The sequence below is a fragment of the Somniosus microcephalus genome, chromosome 8, assembly GCF_052327205.1.
Source record: "Somniosus microcephalus isolate GS21.2 chromosome 8, FLI_Smic_1.0, whole genome shotgun sequence".
In the NCBI taxonomy this organism is placed as follows: domain Eukaryota; kingdom Metazoa; phylum Chordata; class Chondrichthyes; order Squaliformes; family Somniosidae; genus Somniosus; species Somniosus microcephalus.
This window is the reverse complement of record NC_140994.1, coordinates 13,126,372-13,147,598: the sequence shown is the minus strand read 5'-3', so window position 1 is coordinate 13,147,598 and position 21,227 is coordinate 13,126,372. Positions and strand designations below refer to the sequence as shown.

The 21,227-nt window shown below is 48.0% G+C and overlaps 1 protein-coding gene across 1 annotated transcript in view; it reads left to right on the top strand.

The window, feature by feature from the left end:
* The first annotated feature begins 4,532 nt into the window (after positions 1 to 4,532).
* The window catches only part of LOC147113322 (cartilage acidic protein 1-like), a 270,647-nt gene continuing 253,952 nt past the window's right edge, over positions 4,533 to 21,227 (top strand). Inside the window, exons 1-2 of the mRNA XM_085996116.1 lie at positions 4,533 to 4,546; positions 4,919 to 5,115. Of these exons, the coding sequence (XP_085852242.1) occupies positions 4,533 to 4,546; positions 4,919 to 5,115 (211 nt within the window). The remainder of the gene's footprint in view (positions 4,547 to 4,918; positions 5,116 to 21,227) is intronic.

Here is a 21,227-nt window from a genome sequence, read left to right as displayed (position 1 = left end):
TCTGGAAGTTCCGGGATATTATCTGGAAGTATCTGGAAGTTCCAGGGTATTGTCTAGAACATTCTTGAAGCTACAGGGTACTGTCTGGAAGTATCTGGAAGTTCCAGGGTATTGTCTGGAAGTATCTGGAAGTTCCAGGGTATTGTCTAGAACATTCTGGAAGTTCCAGGGTATTGTCTGGATGTATCTGGAAGTTCCAGGGTATTGTCTAGAAGTATCTGGAAGTTCCAGAGTATTGTCTAGAAGTATCTGGAAGTTCCAGGGTGTTGTCTAGAAGTATCTGGAAGTTCCAGGGTATTGTCTAGAAATATCTGGAAGTTCCAGGGTATTGTCTAGAAGTATCTGGAAGTTCCAGGGTATTGTCTAGAAGTATCTGGAAGTTCCAGGGTATTGTCTAGAAGTATCTGGAAGTTCCAGGGTATTGTCTGGGAGTATCTGGAAGTTCCAGGATATTTTCCAGAAGCAGCTGGAAACCCTGATATCTGAGGTTTACGTGGGTCTGCCTAGGGGTTAACTTAAGACCTGGGCTTGGAAATTCCTCGGAGCTGGTTCTGCCACGCTGGCATTACTTCACCGGACGTGTGGCGGAATCCCTGTTTACGCGCGTGACCAGGGTTTCTGCCACACTTTGGGTGGCGGAGCATGAGGAACTCTGAGGAATTTAATGCCAGCGATTTTTCAAGTGATCGGGACAGCCTCCATATTTGTGACCTTTTATTTATAAACATTGCAATGTGCCGAATTACAATGAAATGTAAATTAAATGAGCAATCCCAAATTGGATGACTAGGGCAAGTAAAATGGAAATAATGCTGACAGTTCTGGTGTCGGCCGGGGCTCAGTGGGCAGCACTCTCACCTCTGAGTCAGAAGGTCGTGGGTTCACAGTCCTTCTCCAGAGACTTGAGCACATAAACCTAATCTGACATACCAATGCAGTACTGAGGGAGTGCTGCACTGTCAGGTGCCGTCTTTCGGATGAGACGTTAAACCGAGGCTCCGTCTGCCCTCTCAGGTGGACGTAAAAGACCCCACGGCCACTATTGGAAGAAGAGCAGGGGGAGTTCTCCCCAGTGTCCTGGGGCCAATATTTATCCCTCAATCAACATCACTAAACAGATGTGACATAATAAAACTCACTACGCACTTGGTTTGAGTGCTTTAATCAACTTGTTTCAGAACATGGAGGTCTAGTTGTACTTCACTAGTTCCTTGTCTTACAAAATGTCCCTGGCAAGCTGGGCCCACGCCCGAGTGTTTATACTCCTTGGACGGCGCCACCAGCTGGCCGTCCAGCGTTATTTCACGAGTAGTTTCTTGATGAATGATGAGATTTATAACAAGCTGATCTGGTCATTATTACATTGCTGTTTGTGGGAGCTTGCTGTGTGCAAATTAGCTGCCGCGTTTCCCACATTGCTTCGGTGGTCGTGAACGGTGCTGTAGAAATGAAGTTCTTTACTTTTATGATATTGTAGAATGTCATGGGGAATGGGGTGTAAAATATGATCAATTTTAAATCGTCCGGCAATCAGCACCAGAAAAGCCTCAGAAAATATGACTTTGAAAAGGCAAACTTAAAAGGGATGAGGAATGAAGTGTGGAATGTGCTGCTAAAAGATGTCTGTCGAGGAAAATGAACCACTTTTTAACTATAAATATTGAAATATGCAATATGATAAATGCTTAATGACAATGAAATGTAAATTAAACGAGCAATCCCAAGTTGGATGAATGTGGCAATTAAAATGCTAATAAGAAGGAGATGATACAAGAACAAAGGGGAGAGAGACATGTGGTAGTAATATGGTTTTGGGCAGATAACCATTGACCCTTCCAGTCTACCATTCCAAACCTCACATCAGCTCCCTTACTCTGATTCTGTAACTACCACCTCTATCCCCCTTCCTAATAGAAATTCATCCACTTCTTTTTTGAACCCTGTCATGATTTTCCGTGCCACCAACCCCACCGTCAGTCTATCAAAGAATTCTATCAGCTCTTATTAAGAAAATTTGCAAGGCACATTAAGAGAAAGAAAGACTTGCATTTATATAGCGCCTTTCACAATCTCGGAAGTCCCAAAGTGCTTTACTGCCAATTAAGTACTTTTTTTTAACAAAAAATGTAGTCTCTGTTGTAATGTGGGAAACGCGGCAGCCAATTTGCGCACAGCAAGCTCCCGCAAACAGCAACGTGGTAATGACCATCGTAATTGTAAGGGTAAACCGGGAGAGCTTTTCTCCCCGAGACGGACCCTCTGATGTAAAGGGTCAACGTCTGCCTTATTCCCAATCAATCACTCGGAGTCCGGAGGTTTGTTCAGTAAATGAACTTTATTTTACAAGTCGACAGGGGAGTCACCCATCCTGGGACGAGTACTCCCTGATCGCTAAGATCCTCTGCCTTATACAGGAAACTCTCGATTTACCGGCACCTAAATAACTGGAAATCTCTGTTAACCGGCAAAATTCAGGAGTAGGTTCAGGTAAGTTTTATTTCATATTAGTGGCTGTTCCTGGATCTGTGGCCGTGTAACCGGGGTTCCTGCACCTGTTGCATAGCAACAGGGACGCCTGGATCTTGTGGTCGGGGTTCCTGCACCTGTTGCATAGCAACAGGGACGCCTGGATCTTGTGGTCGGGGTTCCTGCACCTGTTGCATAGCAACAGGGACGCCTGGATCTTGTGGTCGGGGTTCCTGCACCTGTTGCACAGCAACAGGGACGCCTGGATCTGTGGCTGTGTACGGAGCTCTCGTACCTTTTACAATACCTCTCTGTAACCCGGACTTTTTGATAAACCGGCACCACGCCGGTCCCGTCGGTGCCGGATAAAAAAGAGTTTCCTGTATACAGTTTTTTGTTCTAAGTCATGGCTTACATCATGCAGTTGATTTCGGGTGCAAATTCTTGCGACCCGTGTGCACATTTTGACCGTTTACATAGTCCTGTGACCCCATACGTTATCTTTACCACATTCCTCAATTAGTAACTAACAGTTTGTGCACTTTATTCAATTAGCAACTGATGGTTTGACCATTTGACCACATTACACCATACTTCCCTATGGGACTTGTACATAACAACTCTTTATATGGTTGGATGTATGCTCGGTTCCTCAATTCCCTTATTTTAGCCCTTTCAACTCTTTCAATAATCATGTGGTTTTTTTCTTTAGTGATGCTGGTTTAGGGATAAATATTGGTGATGTTTTTTTCTGCTCACCCCCCAACAGTATAGGGTACCACATGCCACAACCCGCCTGCCCACCTGTGTGTTTCCCAAATGGCTGTTCTTCATGTGGGAGGTTAGATGGTGAACATCGGCAGACTATTTGACCATGGGGTGCACCATTACAGTCGAGCCTGGTCCTGCCCTCACTCAATGGATGGCAGTAAGACACCTGCCAGATGACGTTGAGGCCAATCCTAGCATCCCAACGGCCGACCTGTCTGAGTTCAGCTGACTCAGTATCGACCAACTGAGGAAATTGCCTTGGGACTTCTACTCTTCTGATGGGACTAATCAGGACACTGGGTTGTCCCAGTGTCAGCCAACAAGATAATCTAACAAAACATAGAAACAGAGAAAAATAGGAGCAGGAGTAGGCCATTCGGCCCTTCGAGTCTGCACCGCTATTCAATGTGATCATGGCTGATCCTCTATCTCAATACCATATTCCCGCTCTCTCCCCATAACCCTTGACACCTTTTGTGTCTAGAAATCTATCTATCTCCTTCTTAAATATATTCAGTGACTTAGCCTCCACTGCCTTCTGTGGTAGAGAATTCCACAGGTTCACCACCCACTGAGTGAAGAAATTTCTCCTCATCTCAGTCCTAAATGTCCTACCCCGTATCCTGAGACTGTGACCCCTCATTCTAGACCCCCCCCCCCGCCGAGCCAGGGGAAATATCCTCTCTGCATCCAATCTGTCTAGCCCTGTCACAATTTTATACGTTTCAATGAGATTCCCGCTCATTCTTCTAAACTCGAGTGAAGACAGGCCTAGTCGACCCAATCTCTCCTCATACGACAGCCCTGCCATCCCAGGAATCAGTCTGGTGAACCTTCGCTGCACTCCCTCTATGGCAAGTATATCCTTTCTTGGGTAAGGAGACCAAAACTGCACACAGTGCTCCAGGTGTGGTCTCACCAAGGCCCTGTATAACTGTAGTAAGACATCCTTGTTCCTGTACTCAAATCCTCTTGCAATGAAGGCCAACATACCATTTGCCTTCCTAACTGCTTGCTGCACCTGCATGTTTGCGTTCAGTGACTGGTGTACAAGGACACCCAGGTCCCTCTGTACATCAACATTTCCCAATCTATCACCATTTAAATAATACTCTACCTTTCGGTTTATCCTCCCTTCACATTTATCCACGTTATACTGCATCTGCCATGTATTTGCCCACTCACCCAACTTGTCTAAATCGTCTTGAAGCCTCTTTGCCCCCCTTTTTAGAGGGGCACAAACAATAGAAAACAAAATCATCACAAACAAAGGTAACTTATCAAACGAACTCATAATGTTATTCTCTGTGTCTTAACACTCTAGTCCCTGCGGTGCCCACCAGTCGCGGAAGGCTTCAAGCGTATTGGTGGACACCGCGCGCTCCTTCTCCAGGGCTGCCCTGGCATGGACAAAGCCGCAGAAGAAGGACACGCAGCCAGAGCTGACCACAATCCCCACATGGGCTGTGTACAACCTGGACCTGTGACTGGGGTCATCTTGGCCAGGGCCAGGAGCAGACCCGTGGGAGATCTTCCAACCTGCCCTCTTCACTGAGTGAGGCTTGGGACCTTCTGCGCTGTGTGTCACAGTGGGCAGTGAATCCTCGGGGGTGGGGAGCTGACTCTCAAATCTGTTCAAGCCTCGTCCTTAATATATTTCATGGGCTTTGTGTTTCCACAGGTACAATGGTCCAAACTTGGTGCTTAAATATGACAAAGTCACGAAGAAGCTCCAGAACATCGCAGCCGATGAGCGCAGCTCTCCTTACTACTCGCTCCGTGATCGCCAGGGCAACGCTATTGGCGTGGCAGCCTGCGACATCGATGGTGATGGAAGAGAAGAAATCTACTTCCTCAACACCAACAATGCCTTTTCAGGTACATAGGGATTGCAAGACCGAAAAAGGCCAAGGTCCATCTAGTTCACCTTCTACCATCCTGGTAGTTGCATGATGCGATAGTGAAGTTGTTGACCAATCACAGTGATCGATCTTTATCAATGAGTCTACAACAGACCCAGACACGAGGCGAGGAAAACCCCCAGTGGGGGAGAACTTTGGGAACCAGAGGTCCGAAGTCACCTGTTGAAACTCATTGAAACTTATAAAATTCTAACAGGACTAGACAGACTAGATGCAGGAAGGATGTTCCCGATGGCGGGGGAGTCCAGAACCAGGGGTCACAGTTTAAGGATAAGGGGTAAGCCATTTAGGACTGAGATGAGGAGGAATTTCTTCACCCAGAGAGTGGTGAACCTGTGGAATTCTCTGCCACACAAGGCAGTAGAGGCCAATTCATTAAATATATTCAAGAAGGAGTTCGATATATTTCTTAAGGCTAAAGGGATCAAGGGATATGGGGAGAAAGCAGGGACAGGGTACTGAATTTGGATGATCAGCCATGATCTCACTGAATGGCGGAGCAGGCTCGAGGGGCCGAATGGCCGACTCCTGCTCCTATCTTCTATGTTTCTATGTTCCTCCCGAGCATTGCTACAGTCACCACATGTCACGTCTCAAATTACTCATATACTGCATCCCAAGATGTTATCTTATGAAAGAAATCTATCTAATTTGCATTTGAATGAATGAATAGTAACTGCTATCGGTACAGTGGGGACCTATAGGGGCAACCTTCTCCTGGCTGAATTTCATGTTGTTTTGTAAATTTAACGCTCCTCAAGGTGAGGGACGCTACTGCCAGGGAATAAGACATTTCCTGTTTCAGGCACCCAGCAGTCCCAGGTCAGGTGCCGCACGGGTTAAGTGCGGAGTGACGTAAGAAAACTACTAGGCACTTGGTCGAAGCGTTAAACAAAGCTTTAATCAACTGTTTTACAACATGGAAGTCTCGTTGTGTCCTTCACTAGTTCCTGTTAAGAATGTCCTGCGCAAGCTGGGCCCGTGCCCGAGTATTTATACTCTCCCTGGACAGCGCCACCTGCAGGCCGCTCAGTATTATTTCATAAGTCTTTCTTTCTTTCATGAATGACTGATTCATGTCATGGAGTAAAGCACCAAACTGGTCCACCTGAAGCACTAACAAAGGCTGATCAACACGTCCAGAGATGTGTCAACACAAAGCCATTCTGAGTGTAGACCCACGCCACGTTGTTATACCGAGGCAGGGTCTTGTAACATATCCACGCCCTTCCTTCACTTGTACTGCGTAAGATTGGGGCAAACATTGCAAGAATTTTCTTTCATTTCCTTTGGAGAAATCACGGACTATCGTGGATTCTATTGGTGTCCTCTGTTACTATATCCGAGTTAAATCCTCAGCTCACACAGGCCTGGCTTCCTCCTCCCAGTTCATCCTGGATCTGGTCCTCATGTGCTGGACTCCGCTCCTGCCCAAATTCACTCTTCCCCCTTGCTCCCCACATTCACATTGCCCCTCTCTCTACCTCCCCCACACAATGCCACTCCCGGCTGCTCCTCCTCCTTCCCAGCTCCTGGTTCCTGGTTGTTGTTCCAAGGGATTGAATTCCGCTGAACGTCGTGGGCAGGAAATCAATGTCTCGTGAGAATTGCCGCCCACAGTGGGCAGCAGCGTTGAGTAAGGTAGGGGCCGGGAGGGGCGCGGGCCCGGGAGGTGCACGGTGCCCAGAGGGGCACAGAGCTGGGAGTGGTAAGAAGCCACTTTGGGATTGTTGTCCCTAACATGAACAAATGGAGTACCCCTGAAAAAACTGCCCATGTGAAATGTGAACAAATGTCACCTTCAAAACTCCAGCGACATTTCTAGAGGGGTAGAATTGAAAAGTAGGGAAGTTATGCTAAACCTGTATCGAACCTTGGTTAGACCACACTTAGAGTGCTGTGTACAGTTCTGGTCACCATATTATAAAAAGGATACGGAGGCACTGGAGAGGGTGCAGAGAAGATTTACAGGGATGATACCAGAAATGCGAGGGTATACATATCAGGAAAGGATGAACAGGCTGGGTCTCTTTTCACTTGAAGAAAGCAGGCTGAGGGGTGACCTAATAGAGGTCTTTAAAATTATGAAAGGTTTTGATCGAGTGGATACAGAGAGAATGTTTCCACTTGTGGGGAAGAGCAAAACTAGAGGCCATCAATATAAGATAGTCACCAAGAAATCAAATAGGGAATTCAGGAGAAACTTCTTTACCCAGAGAGTGGTGAGAATGTGGAACTCGCTACCACAGGGAGTGGTTGAAGCGAATAGTATAGATGCATTTAAGGGGAGGCTGGACAAGCATGAGGGAGAAGGGAATAGAGGGTTATGCTGATAGATTTAGATGAGGAAAGACGGGAGGAGGCTCGAGTGGAGCATAAACGCCGGCATGGACTGGTTGGGCCGAATGGCCTGTTCCTGTGCCGTATATCCTGTGTACTCCTATGACATTGCTGCAACAATGTGCCTCAGTGCCAGCTATGGAATAACACTGCTCCAGTGTGGCACATTCTTTTCCCCAAACCACTCACCCTGTGGCCTCAATTCATGCTGAATTAATAGGCAGTTTGGTACTGAAGGTCCACAACCACAAGGGACTGGGTTTAAGCTGTCAAAGCCTATTGCAGAGGGACCTCTTGTGGGGGGAGGGAGAGAATGAAGAGAGAGAGGGAAAAAGAGAGGGGAGAGAGGGAGAGAGAAAGAGAGGGAGTGAGAAAGAGAGGGGAGAGAGGGAGAGAGAAAGAGAGGGAGTGAGAAAGAGAGGGAGAACATAAGGAACATAAGACGTAGGAGCAGGAGTTGGTCATTCACCCCCTCGAGCCTGCTCCACCATTCAATAAGATCATGGCTGATCTGATCCTGGCCTCAACTCCACTTCCCTGCCCGCTCCCCATAACCCTCGACTCCCCTATCGTTCAACAATCTGTCTATCTCCACATTAAATATATTCAATGACCCAGCCTCCACAGCTCTCTGGGGAAGAGAATTCCAAAGATTCACGACCCTCTGAGAGAAGAAATTCCTCCTCATTTCCGTCTTAAATGGGTGCCCCCTTATTCTGAAACTATGCCCCCCTAGTTTTAGATTCCCCCACGAGGGGAAACATCCTCTCTGCATCGACCCTGTCAAGCCCCCTCAGAATCTTATATGTTTCAATAAGATCCCCTCTCATTCTTCTAAACTCCAATGAGTATAGGCCCAACCTGCTCAACCTTTCCTCATAAGACAACCCCTTCATCTCCGGAATCAACCTCGTGAACGTTCTCTGAACTGCTGCCAATGCAAGTATATCCTTCCTTAAATAAGGAGACCAAAACTGTACGCACTACTCCAGGTGTGGTCTCACCAGCGCCCTGTACAGTTGTAACAAGACTTCCCTACTTTTATACTCCATCCCCCTTTTGCAATAAAGGCCATCACTCCATTTGCCTTCCTAATTACTTGCTGTACCTGCATGCTAACTTTTTTGATTCATGTACAAGGACCCCCAGATCCCTCTGTATCTCAGCATTTTGTAATCTCTCCATTTAAATAATAATTTGCTTTTTTATTTTTCCTACCAAAGTGGATAACCTCGCATTTTCCCACATTAAACTCCATCTGCCAGATTGTTGCCCACTCACTGAGTCTATCTATACCCCTTTCGAGATTCTTTGCGTCCTCCACACAATTTGCTTTCCCACCTATCTTTGTATCATCAGCAAATTTGGCTACAGTACACTCGGTCCCTGCTCTTCTATCGAAATAGTGCCATGGGATCTTTTACATCCGGCCGAGAGAGCAGACGGGGCCTCGCTTTAAGGCAGGGCCTGACTTTTCTGGCATGGTGATATAAGTCATTAATATAGATTGTAAATAGTTGAGGCCCCAGCACTGATCCCTGCGGCACCCCACTCGTTACCGTTTCCCAATATGAAACTGACCTATTTGTCCCGACCCTCTGTTTTCTGTTAGTTAGCCAATCCTCTATCCATGCTAATATATTACCCCCAACCCCGTGAGCTCTTGCGTAGTAACCTTTTATGTGGCACCTTATCGAATGCCTTCTGGAAATCCAAATACACTACATCTACTGGTTCCCCTTTATCCACCCTGCTCATTACATCCTCAAAGAACTCCAGCAAATTTGTCAAACATGATTTCCCTTTCATAAAACCATGCTGACTCTGCTTGACTATATTATGATTTTCTAAATATCCTGCTACCACTTCCTTAATGACGGACTCCAGCATTTTCCCAATGACAGAGGTTAGGCTAACTGGTCGAAAGTTGCCTGCTTTCCGTCTCCCTCCTTTCTTAAATAGGGGCATTACATTGCGGTTTTCCAGAATCCAGGGAATTTTGGTAGATTACAACCAATGCATCCACTATCTCTGCAGCCACCTCTTTTAAGACCCTAGGATGCAGGCCATCAGGTCCAGGGGACTTGTCCACCTTTAGTCCCATTAGTTTGCCTAGTACTTTCTCTCTAGTGATAGTGATTGTTTTAATTCCCCCCCCCCCCACTCCAATAGCCCCTTGATTATCCATTATTGGGATGCTTTTAGTGTCTTCTATCGTGAAGACTGATACAAAATATTTGTTCAAGGTCTCTGCCATTTCCCTGTTTCCCATTATTAATTCCCCAGACTCATCCTCTAGGGGACCAACGTTTACTTTACTCTCTTCCTTTTTATATACTTGTAGAAGTTCTTACTGTCTGTTTTTATATTTCTTGCAAGCTTACTCTCATAAGCAATCTTCTCTCTCTTTATCATTTTTAGTCAGGCTTTGCTGCTTTTTTAAAAATTTCCCAATCCTCTGGCCTTCCACTACTCTTTGCAACATTGTATGCCTTTGTTTTCAATTTGATATCATCCATTACTCCCTTAGTTAGCCATGGATGGTTCATCCTTCTCTTAGAGTCTTTCTCACTGGAATATATCTTTGCTGAGAGTTATGAAATATCCCCTTAAATGTTTGCCACTGCTTTTCTACAGTCTTACCCTGTAATATATTTTCCCAGTCTACTTTAACCAAGTCTGCCTTCATACCTTTGTAATTACCTTGAGAAAGAGAGGGAGCGAGAAAGAGAGGGAGTGAGAAAGAGAGGGAGTGAGAAAGAGAGGGAGTGAGAAAGAGCGGGAGTGAGAAAGAGAGGGAGTGAGAAAGAGAGGGAGAGAGAAAGAGAGGGAGTGAGAAAGAGAGGGAGTGAGGAAGAGAGGGAGTGAGAAAGAGAGGGAGTGAGAAAGAGAGGGAGTGAGAAAGAGAGGGAGTGAGAAAGAGCGGGAGTGAGAAAGAGAGGGAGTGAGAAAGAGAGGGAGAGAGAAAGAGAGGGAGTGAGAAAGAGAGGGAGTGAGGAAGAGAGGGAGTGAGAAAGAGAGGGAGTGAGAAAGAGAGGGAGCGAGAAAGAGAGGGAGCGAGAAAGAGAGGGAGCGAGAAAGAGAGGGAGCGAGAAAGAGAGGGAGAGAGAAAGAGAGGGAGTGAGAAAGAGAGGGAGTGAGAAAGAGAGGGAGTGAGAAAGAGAGAAAGAGAGGGAGTGAGAAAGAGAGGGAGTGAGAAAGAGAGGGAGAGAGAAAGAGAGGGAGAGAGAAAGAGAGGGAGCGAGAAAGAGAGGGAGCGAGAAAGAGAGGGAGCGAGAAAGAGAGGGAGAGAGAAAGAGAGGGAGAGAGAAAGAGAGGGAGCGAGAAAGAGAGGGAGCGAGAAAGAGAGGGAGCGAGAAAGAGAGGGAGCGAGAAAGCGAGGGAGCGAGAAAGAGGGAGTGAGAAAGAGAGGGAGTGAGAAAGAGAGGGAGTGAGAAAGAGAGGGAGCGAGAAAGCGAGGGAGCGAGAAAGAGGGAGTGAGAAAGAGAGGGAGTGAGAAAGAGAGGGAGTGAGAAAGAGAGGGAGCGAGAAAGAGGGAGTGAGAAAGTGAGGGAGTGAGAAAGAGGGAGTGAGAAAGAGAGGGAGCGAGAAAGTGAGGGAGCGAGAAAGAGGGAGTGAGAAAGAGAGGGAGTGAGAAAGAGGGAGTGAGAAAGAGAGGGAGCGAGAAAGAGGGAGTGAGAAAACGAGGGAGTGAGAAAGAGAGGGAGCGAGAAAGAGAGGGAGTGAGAAAGAGAGGGAGTGAGAAAGAGAGGGAGCGAGAAAGTGAGGGAGCGAGAAAGAGGGAGTGAGAAAGAGAGGGAGTGAGAAAGAGAGGGAGTGAGAAAGAGAGGGAGTGAGAAAGAGAGGGAGCGAGAAAGAGAGGGAGCGAGAAAGAGAGGGAGAGAGAAAGAGAGGGAGCGAGAAAGAGAGGGAGCGAGAAAGAGGGAGTGAGAAAGAGAGGGAGCGAGAAAGAGAGGGAGCGAGAAAGAGAGGGAGCGAGAAAGAGAGGGAGTGAGAAAGAGGGAGTGAGAAAGAGAGGGAGCGAGAAAGAGAGGGAGCGAGAAAGAGAGGGAGCGAGAAAGAGAGGGAGCGAGGAAGAGAGGGAGCGAGAAAGAGAGGGAGCGAGAAAGAGAGGGAGCGAGAAAGAGAGGGAGCGAGAAAGAGAGGGAGCGAGAAAGAGCGGGAGTGAGAAAGAGAGGGAGTGAGAAAGAGAGGGAACGAGAAAGAGAGGGAGAGAGAAAGAGAGGGAGAGAGAAAGAGAGGGAGTGAGGAAGAGAGAGATAGAGGGAGAGAGAACGCGAGAGGGAGAGAACGAGAGAGGGAGAGAACGAGAGAGAGAGAACGAGAGAGGGAGAGAACGAGAGAGAGAGAGAACGAGAGAGGGAGAGAACGAGAGAGAGAGAGAACGAGAGAGGGAGAGAACGAGAGAGGGAGAGAACGAGAGAGGGAGAGAACGAGAGAGGGAGAGAGAACGAGAGAGGGAGAGAGAACGAGAGAACGAGAGAGGGAGAGAACGAGAGAGGGAGAGAACGAGAGAGGGAGAGAGAACGAGAGCGGGAGAGAACGAGAGAGGGAGAGAAGGAGAGAGGGTGAGAACGAGAGAGTGAGAGAACGAGAGAGGGAGAGAACGAGAGAGGGAGAGAACGAGACAGAGAGAGAGAACGAGAGAGGGAGAGAACGAGAGCGGGAGAGAACGAGAGAGGGAGAGAACGAGAGAGAGAGAGAACGAGAGAGGGTGAGAACGAGATAGGGAGAGAACGAGAGAGGGTGAGAACGAGAGAGGGAGAGAACGAGAGGGGGAGAGAACGAGAGAGGGAGAGAACGAGAGAGTGTGTTATAGGTAGTGTTCCTCATACTCAGCAACCAAAAGACATACAATAAAATGCTTGCAAGCCATTTGAGCAGTGGAGAGTTGTGGGATGTTACAAGTCTGCAACTGGCTGTTGAATAGCTGAGGTGACATCACAAACCGCATGAACAAAGCAGAATAGATTCTTTCAGCTCAACTTACCTGACGTCGATAAGGTGGGTTTCTTTTATTCAATTAAATATTAATGATAAATTTGAAAAGTCAATATTTCAGCCAGTGCACATCTGTGATAGAGACAACAGCAGGTTATTTAAAACACCAGGGGCGAGCAAGTTGTTTCTACATGCCGTGCAGTTTCATAGGTACACAAAAAAGGAAAGACTTGCATTTCTATAGCGCCTTTCACAACCTCAGAACGTCCCAAAGTGCTTCACAGCCAATGAAGTACTTTTGAAGTGGAGTCACTGTTGTAATGTAGGAAATGGGGCAGCCAATTTGTGCACAGCAAGCTCCCGCAAACAGCAATGTGATAATAGCCAGATAATGTTTTTGTTAATGTTGACTGAAGGATAAATATTGGCCAGGACACCGGCGATAACTCTCCTGCTCTTCTGTGAAATAGTGCCGTGGGATCTTTTACGTCCACCTGAGAGAGCAGACGGGGCCTCGGTTTAACGTCTCATCCAAAAGACGGCACCTCCGACAGTGCAGCACTTCCTCAGCACTGCACTGGAGTGTCAGCCTAGATTAGTGTGCCCCAGTCACAAATAGCGTCGCACTGCATAAGCTGGGGCCTGCAGCATTGGGCTTCACCTTGTTTCGGTAAACACAAGGGCGTTAAGTCAAGTTTAAAGGGGCTGCATGCTGATTAAGCTGGCATCAGCACATGTACGACAACAGCATCTCGCATTCACATAGCGTATTCAACATAATAAAACCTCCCAAGGCGCTTCATAGGAGCGATTATCAAACAAGATTTGACACCGAGCCACATAAGGAGATATTAGGGACAGATGGCCAAAAGCTTGGTCAAAGAGGTAGGTTTTAAGGAACATCTTAAAGGAGGAAAGAGAGGTAGGGAGGGAATTCCAGAGCTTAGGGCCCGGGCAGCTGAAGGCACGGCCACCAATGTGCGGTGATTGAAATCGGGGATGTGCAAGAGGCCGGATTTGGATGAACGCAGGGATCACTGAGGGTTGTAGGCAGTGTTCCCTCTCATTTTTTTTTTCCCTGCGCGGGCCCTTTAGAAAGAAAGACTTGCATTTCTCTAGCGCCTTTCACAACCACCAGACGTTTCAAAGCGCTTTACAGCCATTGAAGTACTTGTTGAAGTGTAGTCACTGTTGTAATGTGGGACATGCGGCAGCCAATTTGTGCACAGCAAGCTCTCACAAACAGCATTGTGATAATGACCAGATCATCTGTTTTTGTTATGTTGGTTGAGGGAGAAATATTGGCCCAGGACACCGGGGATAACCCCCCTGCTCTTCTTCAAAATAGTGCCTTGGGATCTTTCACGTCCACCTGAGAGAGCAGACGGGGATTGAGTTTAACGTCTCATCTGAAAGACGGCACCTCCGACAGTGCAGTACTCCCTCGGTGTGTCAGTATAGCTTTATATGCACCAGTCCCTGGAGTGGGACTTGAACCCACAACCTTCTAACTCAGAGGCAAAGTGCGCTACCCACTGAGCCACGGCTGACACAACTTTAAACTTGCTGCCACGCATGAGTGGTATCTCTTCCAGCGACAGCAGCTGGCGCGCGGCCTGAGCGGGATGGGGCGGGGGGGGGGGGGCGGCGAGGCCATGGCTGCGGAGTGATTGAAGGAACAACAGAGACAGAAGAAGGAAAGAATTAAGGAGATAGAAGCAGAGAGAAAAGAGCTGGAGAAAGGCCAGAGAGTCACAAGACTGTCTGCCTACGAGGAGAGCTTCTACTATACCCACAGTCTGAGACAGAGGACACTGGAGAGCTGTGGGAGGATTGTTGCTACAACCTCCAAGCACCGAGACAGCATGGTGCCAATAACAATTAGGAGCTTTTGACTTCTCCATTAGCCATTTTTGGCCAGCAGGAAACTTCCCTTTACCGTTAAGTGACCTCCTGCAGGTGGTGATGAGCAGAGTACAGGACATTTGCCTGACTACTTTTGCAGAAAGCAATTTTATGCACTTGCAACATGGTGAGTGCATTAATTGATGCACTTTGGCCAGAGCCTCGGTACAAGCACTTTACAACAATTTGCAGGTATTACACTCAACAGTATTAATTTGACATGGTTTCCTATCCTGCCCGTTAAATATTCGGTGCTGATCTCATCGCTGGGGAGCTGGCTCGGAGGAATTGCGGGGAGAGAGAGGGGACCGCAATATAATCAGTAGATATGGTTCTCGACCTAGGAGTTACTGAGACTTGACAGCACAAGGGAGCTGGATTGAAATAACAACAGAAAATGCTGAAAAAACTCAGCAGGCCAGGCAACATTCGTGGAGATAAAATAGAGTCAACGTTTCGGGTCAAACCCTTTGTCAAGACTGAAAAAGCACAGGAAATGAAACAGATTAAAAGGCCAGTTTGGGGGCTGGGAGAGAACAAAAGAGAAGTGAAGAGACATTAAGAGGTATTCAAAACGAGACGAGATAGTGATAGGACTAGTGGAGACAAAAGACGGCTCTAGATTAGGTGTGAAATGCGCTGGCAGAATGGGAGACAGCTGCCATGTGGGAGAGAGAAAAGGTGGGGGGGAAAAGGGCCAAAACAAAGGTGTGGATAAAAAATAAGTTAAAATATAATAGGGGCCGAGGTTATGATCTGAAATTGTTGAACTCGATATTGAGTTGAGATGGAGCTGGATTGACATTGGTAGACACACGTAGTCATTAATACAGAGACCTGGCTTGGAAGGGGTATCGAGTCCAACAGTGTGAGAGAGCTGGATTGCCCTTAGTAGAGATGCGGGGGTTATTTTCAACAGTTGGTCGTCCATTCCTCGCCCGTAAAAAGCAGACATCCGGCATGTTGTGTGTCGGGGGCAGGGCCACGTCAGTCAGCAATTTTCAGGAGGACCTATAAATGGGCGAGCAGCCCGCTCGCCTGAAACAAGCGGAGAGCTTCTTAAATAAGCAAAGTGGGGTCCAACGCTGGTTGTAGGACGCATACTGCAAGTTTCAGCTACAGATGGGCAGATCGTGGGATGTGCCTATTTGTACCAGGCATTGAGCCGCTCAGTCAATGGTCCTTGCTGGCCCACATCGCCTCCTGCTCTGGCAACACCTCCATTTAAAAATTCTCATTCTTGTTTTCATGAAACCTCTTTCCAGCTCTACAACCCTCCGAGATCTCTGCGCTCCTCCAATTCCGGCCTCTTGAGCATCCCCCGATTTTCTTCGCTCCACCATTGGCGGCCGTGCCCTCAGCTGCCTAGGCCCTAAACTCTGGAATTCCCTCCCTAAACCTCTCCGCCTCTCTCTCCTCCTTTAAGACGCTCCTTAAAACCTACCTCTTTGACCAAGCTTTTGCTCACCTGTTCTAATATCTCCTTATGTGGCTCGGTGTCAAATTCTATTTGTTAACACTCCTGTGAAGCGCCTTGGGACATTTTACCATGTTAAAGGCGCTATATAAATACACACGTTGTTGTTTGTTGTTGTTGTAGGTGCATGGGAATTGCTAAACGAATCTAGTTTGCCTTCTAGCATCCTGGTGATCACATGATACAACTATACAGAATTGTTCACTAATAATCGCAGTTAATCTCTCTCTAATTAGTCTACAACAGACCCAGACATGAGGTGAGGAAAACCCCCAGTGGTGGAGAGCTTTGGGGACCATGGGTCCAAAGACTCTTTAAAGAAGGTCCCTGTTGGTGAAAAGCCTTCCCTCAAAGAAGGTTCCTGCTGGTTGAAGACCTGGCTTCACACGAACAATAATCCGCTCCCCCTCGCCTCCCCACACCGGCCCCTCCATCTACAATCCCTGGTGAAACATGATGCTTTAAGGTTTACCTGTTCACTTGGGGTTGGGGTGGCTTAATGTGATTTACTGAGGCCGGTGGACAGCTCCAGTGTTCATAGTCCTCCAATTCCACCCTCTTGCGCGTGCCTGGTTTTCATCGCTCCGCCATTGGCGGCCGTGCCTTCAGCTCCCTGGGCCCTGAGCTCTGAAATTCCCTCGCTAATCCTCTCCGCCTCTCTCTCCTCCTTTAAGACGCTCCTTAAAATCTACCTCTTTGACGAAGTGTTTGGTCACCTGTCATGATGTATGGCTCGGTGTCAGATTTTGTCTGATAACACTCCTGCGAAGCACCTCGGGAGGTTTTACTACATTAATGCCGCCAAATAAATGCAAGTTGTTGTTGGCTTCTGCTGTCTTTACTCATTTTGCAGGGTTTCGCCTCAGTTCCTTCGCCTGAGCTGATTGGCTAATGGTGTGGATCCACAGATGCAGATTACTAATACAGCGGCAGTGTCATTGACAGCTATCCCCCCTCCACTCTCGCTCTGCTCCCTCTCACCTCTTCACACAGCTGTCCCCCTGTTAAAAATAAAACCCCCAAAGAATTTAATTAGATGAACAAGCCAAAAATAGAAGTGTAACAATTTCACAGTTTCACTAATTGCTTGTCAGTTCTGCCTGAACATGGTCTGTAACGGGACTGTTTCACTGTGAAACCTTTAGTGGGCTCCATTTTATTATATCTCTGCACCTTCACTTAATTTAGCTTCCTGTTTGTGAGACTGGGCGTTCATGACCTCCGCTCCTTTATCAAGCAGATTCTGGGTACTTGTGATATAATCATTAGAGTTGTCAACACTGAGGAAATCCTAGCGGTGGGGCGGCGGGGGGGGGGGGGGTGGTGAGATTTTCAGACTTCAGTCATGTACCTGAGGCATCTCCTCAGGACAAAAACATAAACAGGGTTTAAGTTGTCTATCACATGACCTGCTGGGGAATGGTCTGCCTGTGTTTCAGCATAAGTTTAGGATCCCGTTGCAGTTGATGTGCTGCTGAAAAAGGACTTTATGGATGTGCATATAAGATATTAGCTGATACACTACTGCAAAGTATTGGATACGGTAACATAGTGGTTATGTTACTGGGCTAGTAATCCAAGAGACCTGGACTAATGAGCCAGTAGATATGAGTTCAAATCCCGCCATGGCAGCTGGGAAATTTCAATTCAATTAAATAAATCTGGCATCAAAAGCTAGTACAGAAAACTCTCTTTCAAATGGAAATCTCCCTTAATCGGCAAAATTCAGGAGCAGGTTCAGGTAAGTTTTATTTCATATTAGTGGCCGTGTAACCGGGGTTCCTGCACCTGTTGCTATGCAACAGGGACGCCTGGGTCTGTGGCCGTGTAACTGGGGTTCCTGCACCTGTTGCTATGCAACAGGGACGCCTGGATCTGTGGCCGTGTAACCGGGACTCCTGCACCTGTGGCTGTGTATGGGGCTCTCGTACCTTGGTAAGTATACCTCTCTGTATTCCGGGCTTTTTGATCAACCGGCACTAAGCCGGTTCCGTCGGTGCCGGATAAAAAAAGAGTTTCCTGTATTAGGAATGGTGACCATGGAACTACCGGATTGTTGTAAAAACCCATCTTGTTCACTAATGTCTGCCTGAAAACCCGCCCGACGGCTGGGAGAAAATCGGGGCCTGTGTATTTGAGCATGTATATGGGAAGCCCAACCACACCCAACTTCATCATAATAATGTAAGCAAGCGGTGGGAAAGATTGAACAGGTTGGGGCTTTTTTCTTTAGAAAGGAGAAGACTTAGAGGGGACCTGATAGAGGTCTTTAAAATAATGAATGGGGTAGATGTGGAGCGAATGTTTCCACTTGTGTCCAAACATAGGGCCCATAAAACAAGATAGTTACCAATAAATCCAACAGGGAAATAAGGAAAAACTTCTTTACTCAGAGAGGTTAGAAAGTGGAACTCGCTACCACAGGAAGTGGGTGAGGCAAATAGCTTAGATGCTTTCAAAAGGAAACTAGCCGAGTACATGAGAGAAAAAGGACTAGAAAGATAGGCTGAAAGGCTGAGATGAGCGAGATGGAATGGGAGGAGGCTGGTGTGGAGTATAAACAGCAGCACAGACGGGTTGGGCCGAATGGCCTGTTTCTGTGCTGTATATTCTATGTAATTCTATGTAAGATAAGACTCCCATTGGCACTGCTGTGACAGTGGAACTGACGCTGCCTCCTTCCATGCAGTATATGCGTGCCATTAAATGTACAGGAAACTTTCGATTTACCAGCACCTAAATAACCGGAAATCTCGGTTAACCGGCAAAATTCAGGAGTAGGTTCAGGTAAGTTTTATTACTTGCCTTCCTCGATCTGTTGCTGTGCAAGGGTGTGGCTGCAGCTGTTGCTAAGCTACAGAGACGCTTGGAACTTGTGGCCATTGCTCTGAACCCAACAGGTTTTGTTGCTTTATACGGAGCTCTCAGCTCCGTATCTTTTACTATAGCTTTCGGTTATCCGGAATTTTTGATGAACCGGCACCACGTCGGTCCCGTCGGTGCCGGATAAAAAAAAGTTTCCTGTACATCTTTTCCCCCCCCTCTCCACTGTCTTATCTTCTTGTCTTATCTTTCTCCGATTCCTCCTTTCCTTGCTCAAAGCTTTGTTGGCTGTGGGATTTGTGGCTTCCTTCTGTGTTCCTCTGACCAGTGAATGAGTGAATGCCAGAGAACACTATGGAGGTGGGGCTCTCCCGGCATTCATCGCGTCAGTGAAAGGGCTCTATCAAGGTCTGGCCCCGCCCCCACAGAACGTGCACGAGATCGCAACCCTGAGCTGGGAAGGCAGCAGTTATGGGTGGCCTGCTCTGGTTGGACGTATTCCTGGAGGTTTCATCACATGACCTCTAACCGCCCCGCCCCCGCGCTCCCGCCATTGGTCGCCCGACATGCGAAACCTCGCGGCGCCCCGCCTTCCCCCGGCCAATCGGAAAGCAGCTAGACTCTTCATTACCGGATTGGATGACTCTTCGCGGTCAGTCAAACAGCCCTTTTTCCCCCCCATGCCGGATATTTTTACACCTAATAATCAAAAGTTTTCAATGAAAATTTTTTTAAAGCACCATTTTTAATGCCCTTGTGAATTTTCTCCCGGGTTTTTGCTCTCAGCAGTGTCCCGGAGATTAATCTTCAGTTCCTGGGGACTCCAGGCCAATCCAGGAGGGTTGGTAACGCTAGCAGCAGGCCATGATCTTGTGCCTATGATTCCCACCGAGCCTTAATCGCCTGGAATCTGTACTGTTGCCACATAAATCCAGATTGATTTATATCTCATAAAATAGTTTTATTTGAAAACATTAAGGGGGGAAAATTCAGTTGCTTTGTGCCTCGCGTTAGCGCCCCGAGGGGGCGCAGCGCCGCTAGCGCCTCCCGCGAAATTCAGCGGTGGCGGTAGCCGTTAGCGGCCCGCGCCGATGATGTCATCGCCGTACACAGTGCCTCGCTCGCGCCCCGGCCACAAACTTGTCTTGCGCCCCCTGACCTACCGCTGGACGCTATGTCCGACAGGGTCAGGATGCCATTTTTGCAGCCAGGCCGGCGTAATTTAAAGGGCAGGTGCCGGGCGGCCATTTTTGTTTTGGGCCGCCTGCCAGCACCTGCCCCCTCTGGCCTCCTCCCGCGGGGTGCCGGCCGCAATCGGTCAGCCCGGCACTCCTCTTCAGTGCCGGGCTCTTATGCAGGCTCTGACGTAATAAAACTCACTACGCACTTGGTTTGAGTATAAAGCAAGGCTTTAATCAACTTGTTTCAGAATATGGAGGTCTAGTTGTACTTCATTAGTTCCTTGTCTTACAAAATGTCCCTGGAAAGCTGGGCCCACGCCCGAGTATTTATACTCCTTGGACGGCGCCACCAGCTGGCCGTCCAGCGTTATTTCACGAGTAGTTTCTTGATGATGATGAGATTTATAACAGGCACCCCGCTCCCTGGTGGTCCAGCAGGGCCCCGGTGAGCGCTGCGCCAGGCCCCTCCCCTTTAATGAGGGGAGGGAAGCCTGTAGTACCGCGGCGCTACGTGTCGACACACGTGGCGCTGCTGCACCTAGCACCACGATATTCAATGGGAGCGCCCCAAGAGGGAGGGGGAGCGCATTCAGTAGCGCTCCGCCTCCTGCTTGGGGCGCTACCGTTCAATTTCGGGTGCGGGGGCGCTAACTTTTTCGTCCCAAAGTGGTCGCGAGTCAATTAGAAACATAGAAGATAGGAGCAGGAGTAGGCCATTCGGCCCCTCGAGCCATCTCCGCCATTCAATGAGATCATGGCTGATCATCCAAATTCAGTACCCTGTCCCTGCTTTCTCCCCATATCCCTTGATCCCTTTAGCCTTAAGAAATATATCCAACTCCTTCTTGAATATATTTAATAAATTGGCCTCCACCGCCCTCTGTGGCAGAGAATTCCCCAGCTTCACCACTCTCTGGGTGAAGAAATTCCTCCTCATCTCTGTCCTAAATGGCTTACGCCTTATCCTTAGACAGTGACCCCTGGTTCTGGACTCCCCGGCCATCGGGAACATCCTTCCTGCATCTAGTCTGTCTAGTCCTGTTAGAATTTTATAGGTTTCGATGAGATCCCCTCTCATTCTTCTAAACTCCAATGAGTATAATTTTCCCCCCTAAATGCTGTGATTATTTCATGCCCAAACCCTTGCGGAACAATCCAGCCTGGAATTTACTCTGATGCTCTCGTAAGCTCCCACTGTAACTCCCGCCAGTATCTGGCCAAATGACCAGAAGCTGTGCCGTGATCCAGATGTGCCAGATGTGCCTTACACCGGCATGTCTAGAGGCTTTGTTTGTGGGGTTTGGCCCCTCTGCAGGCCCCAAGCTAGGCCTCTGATGGAGGGGACAGCACTTGGGTCGCCAACTCCTCCAGGACTGCCCTGGAGTCTCCAGGAATTGAAGA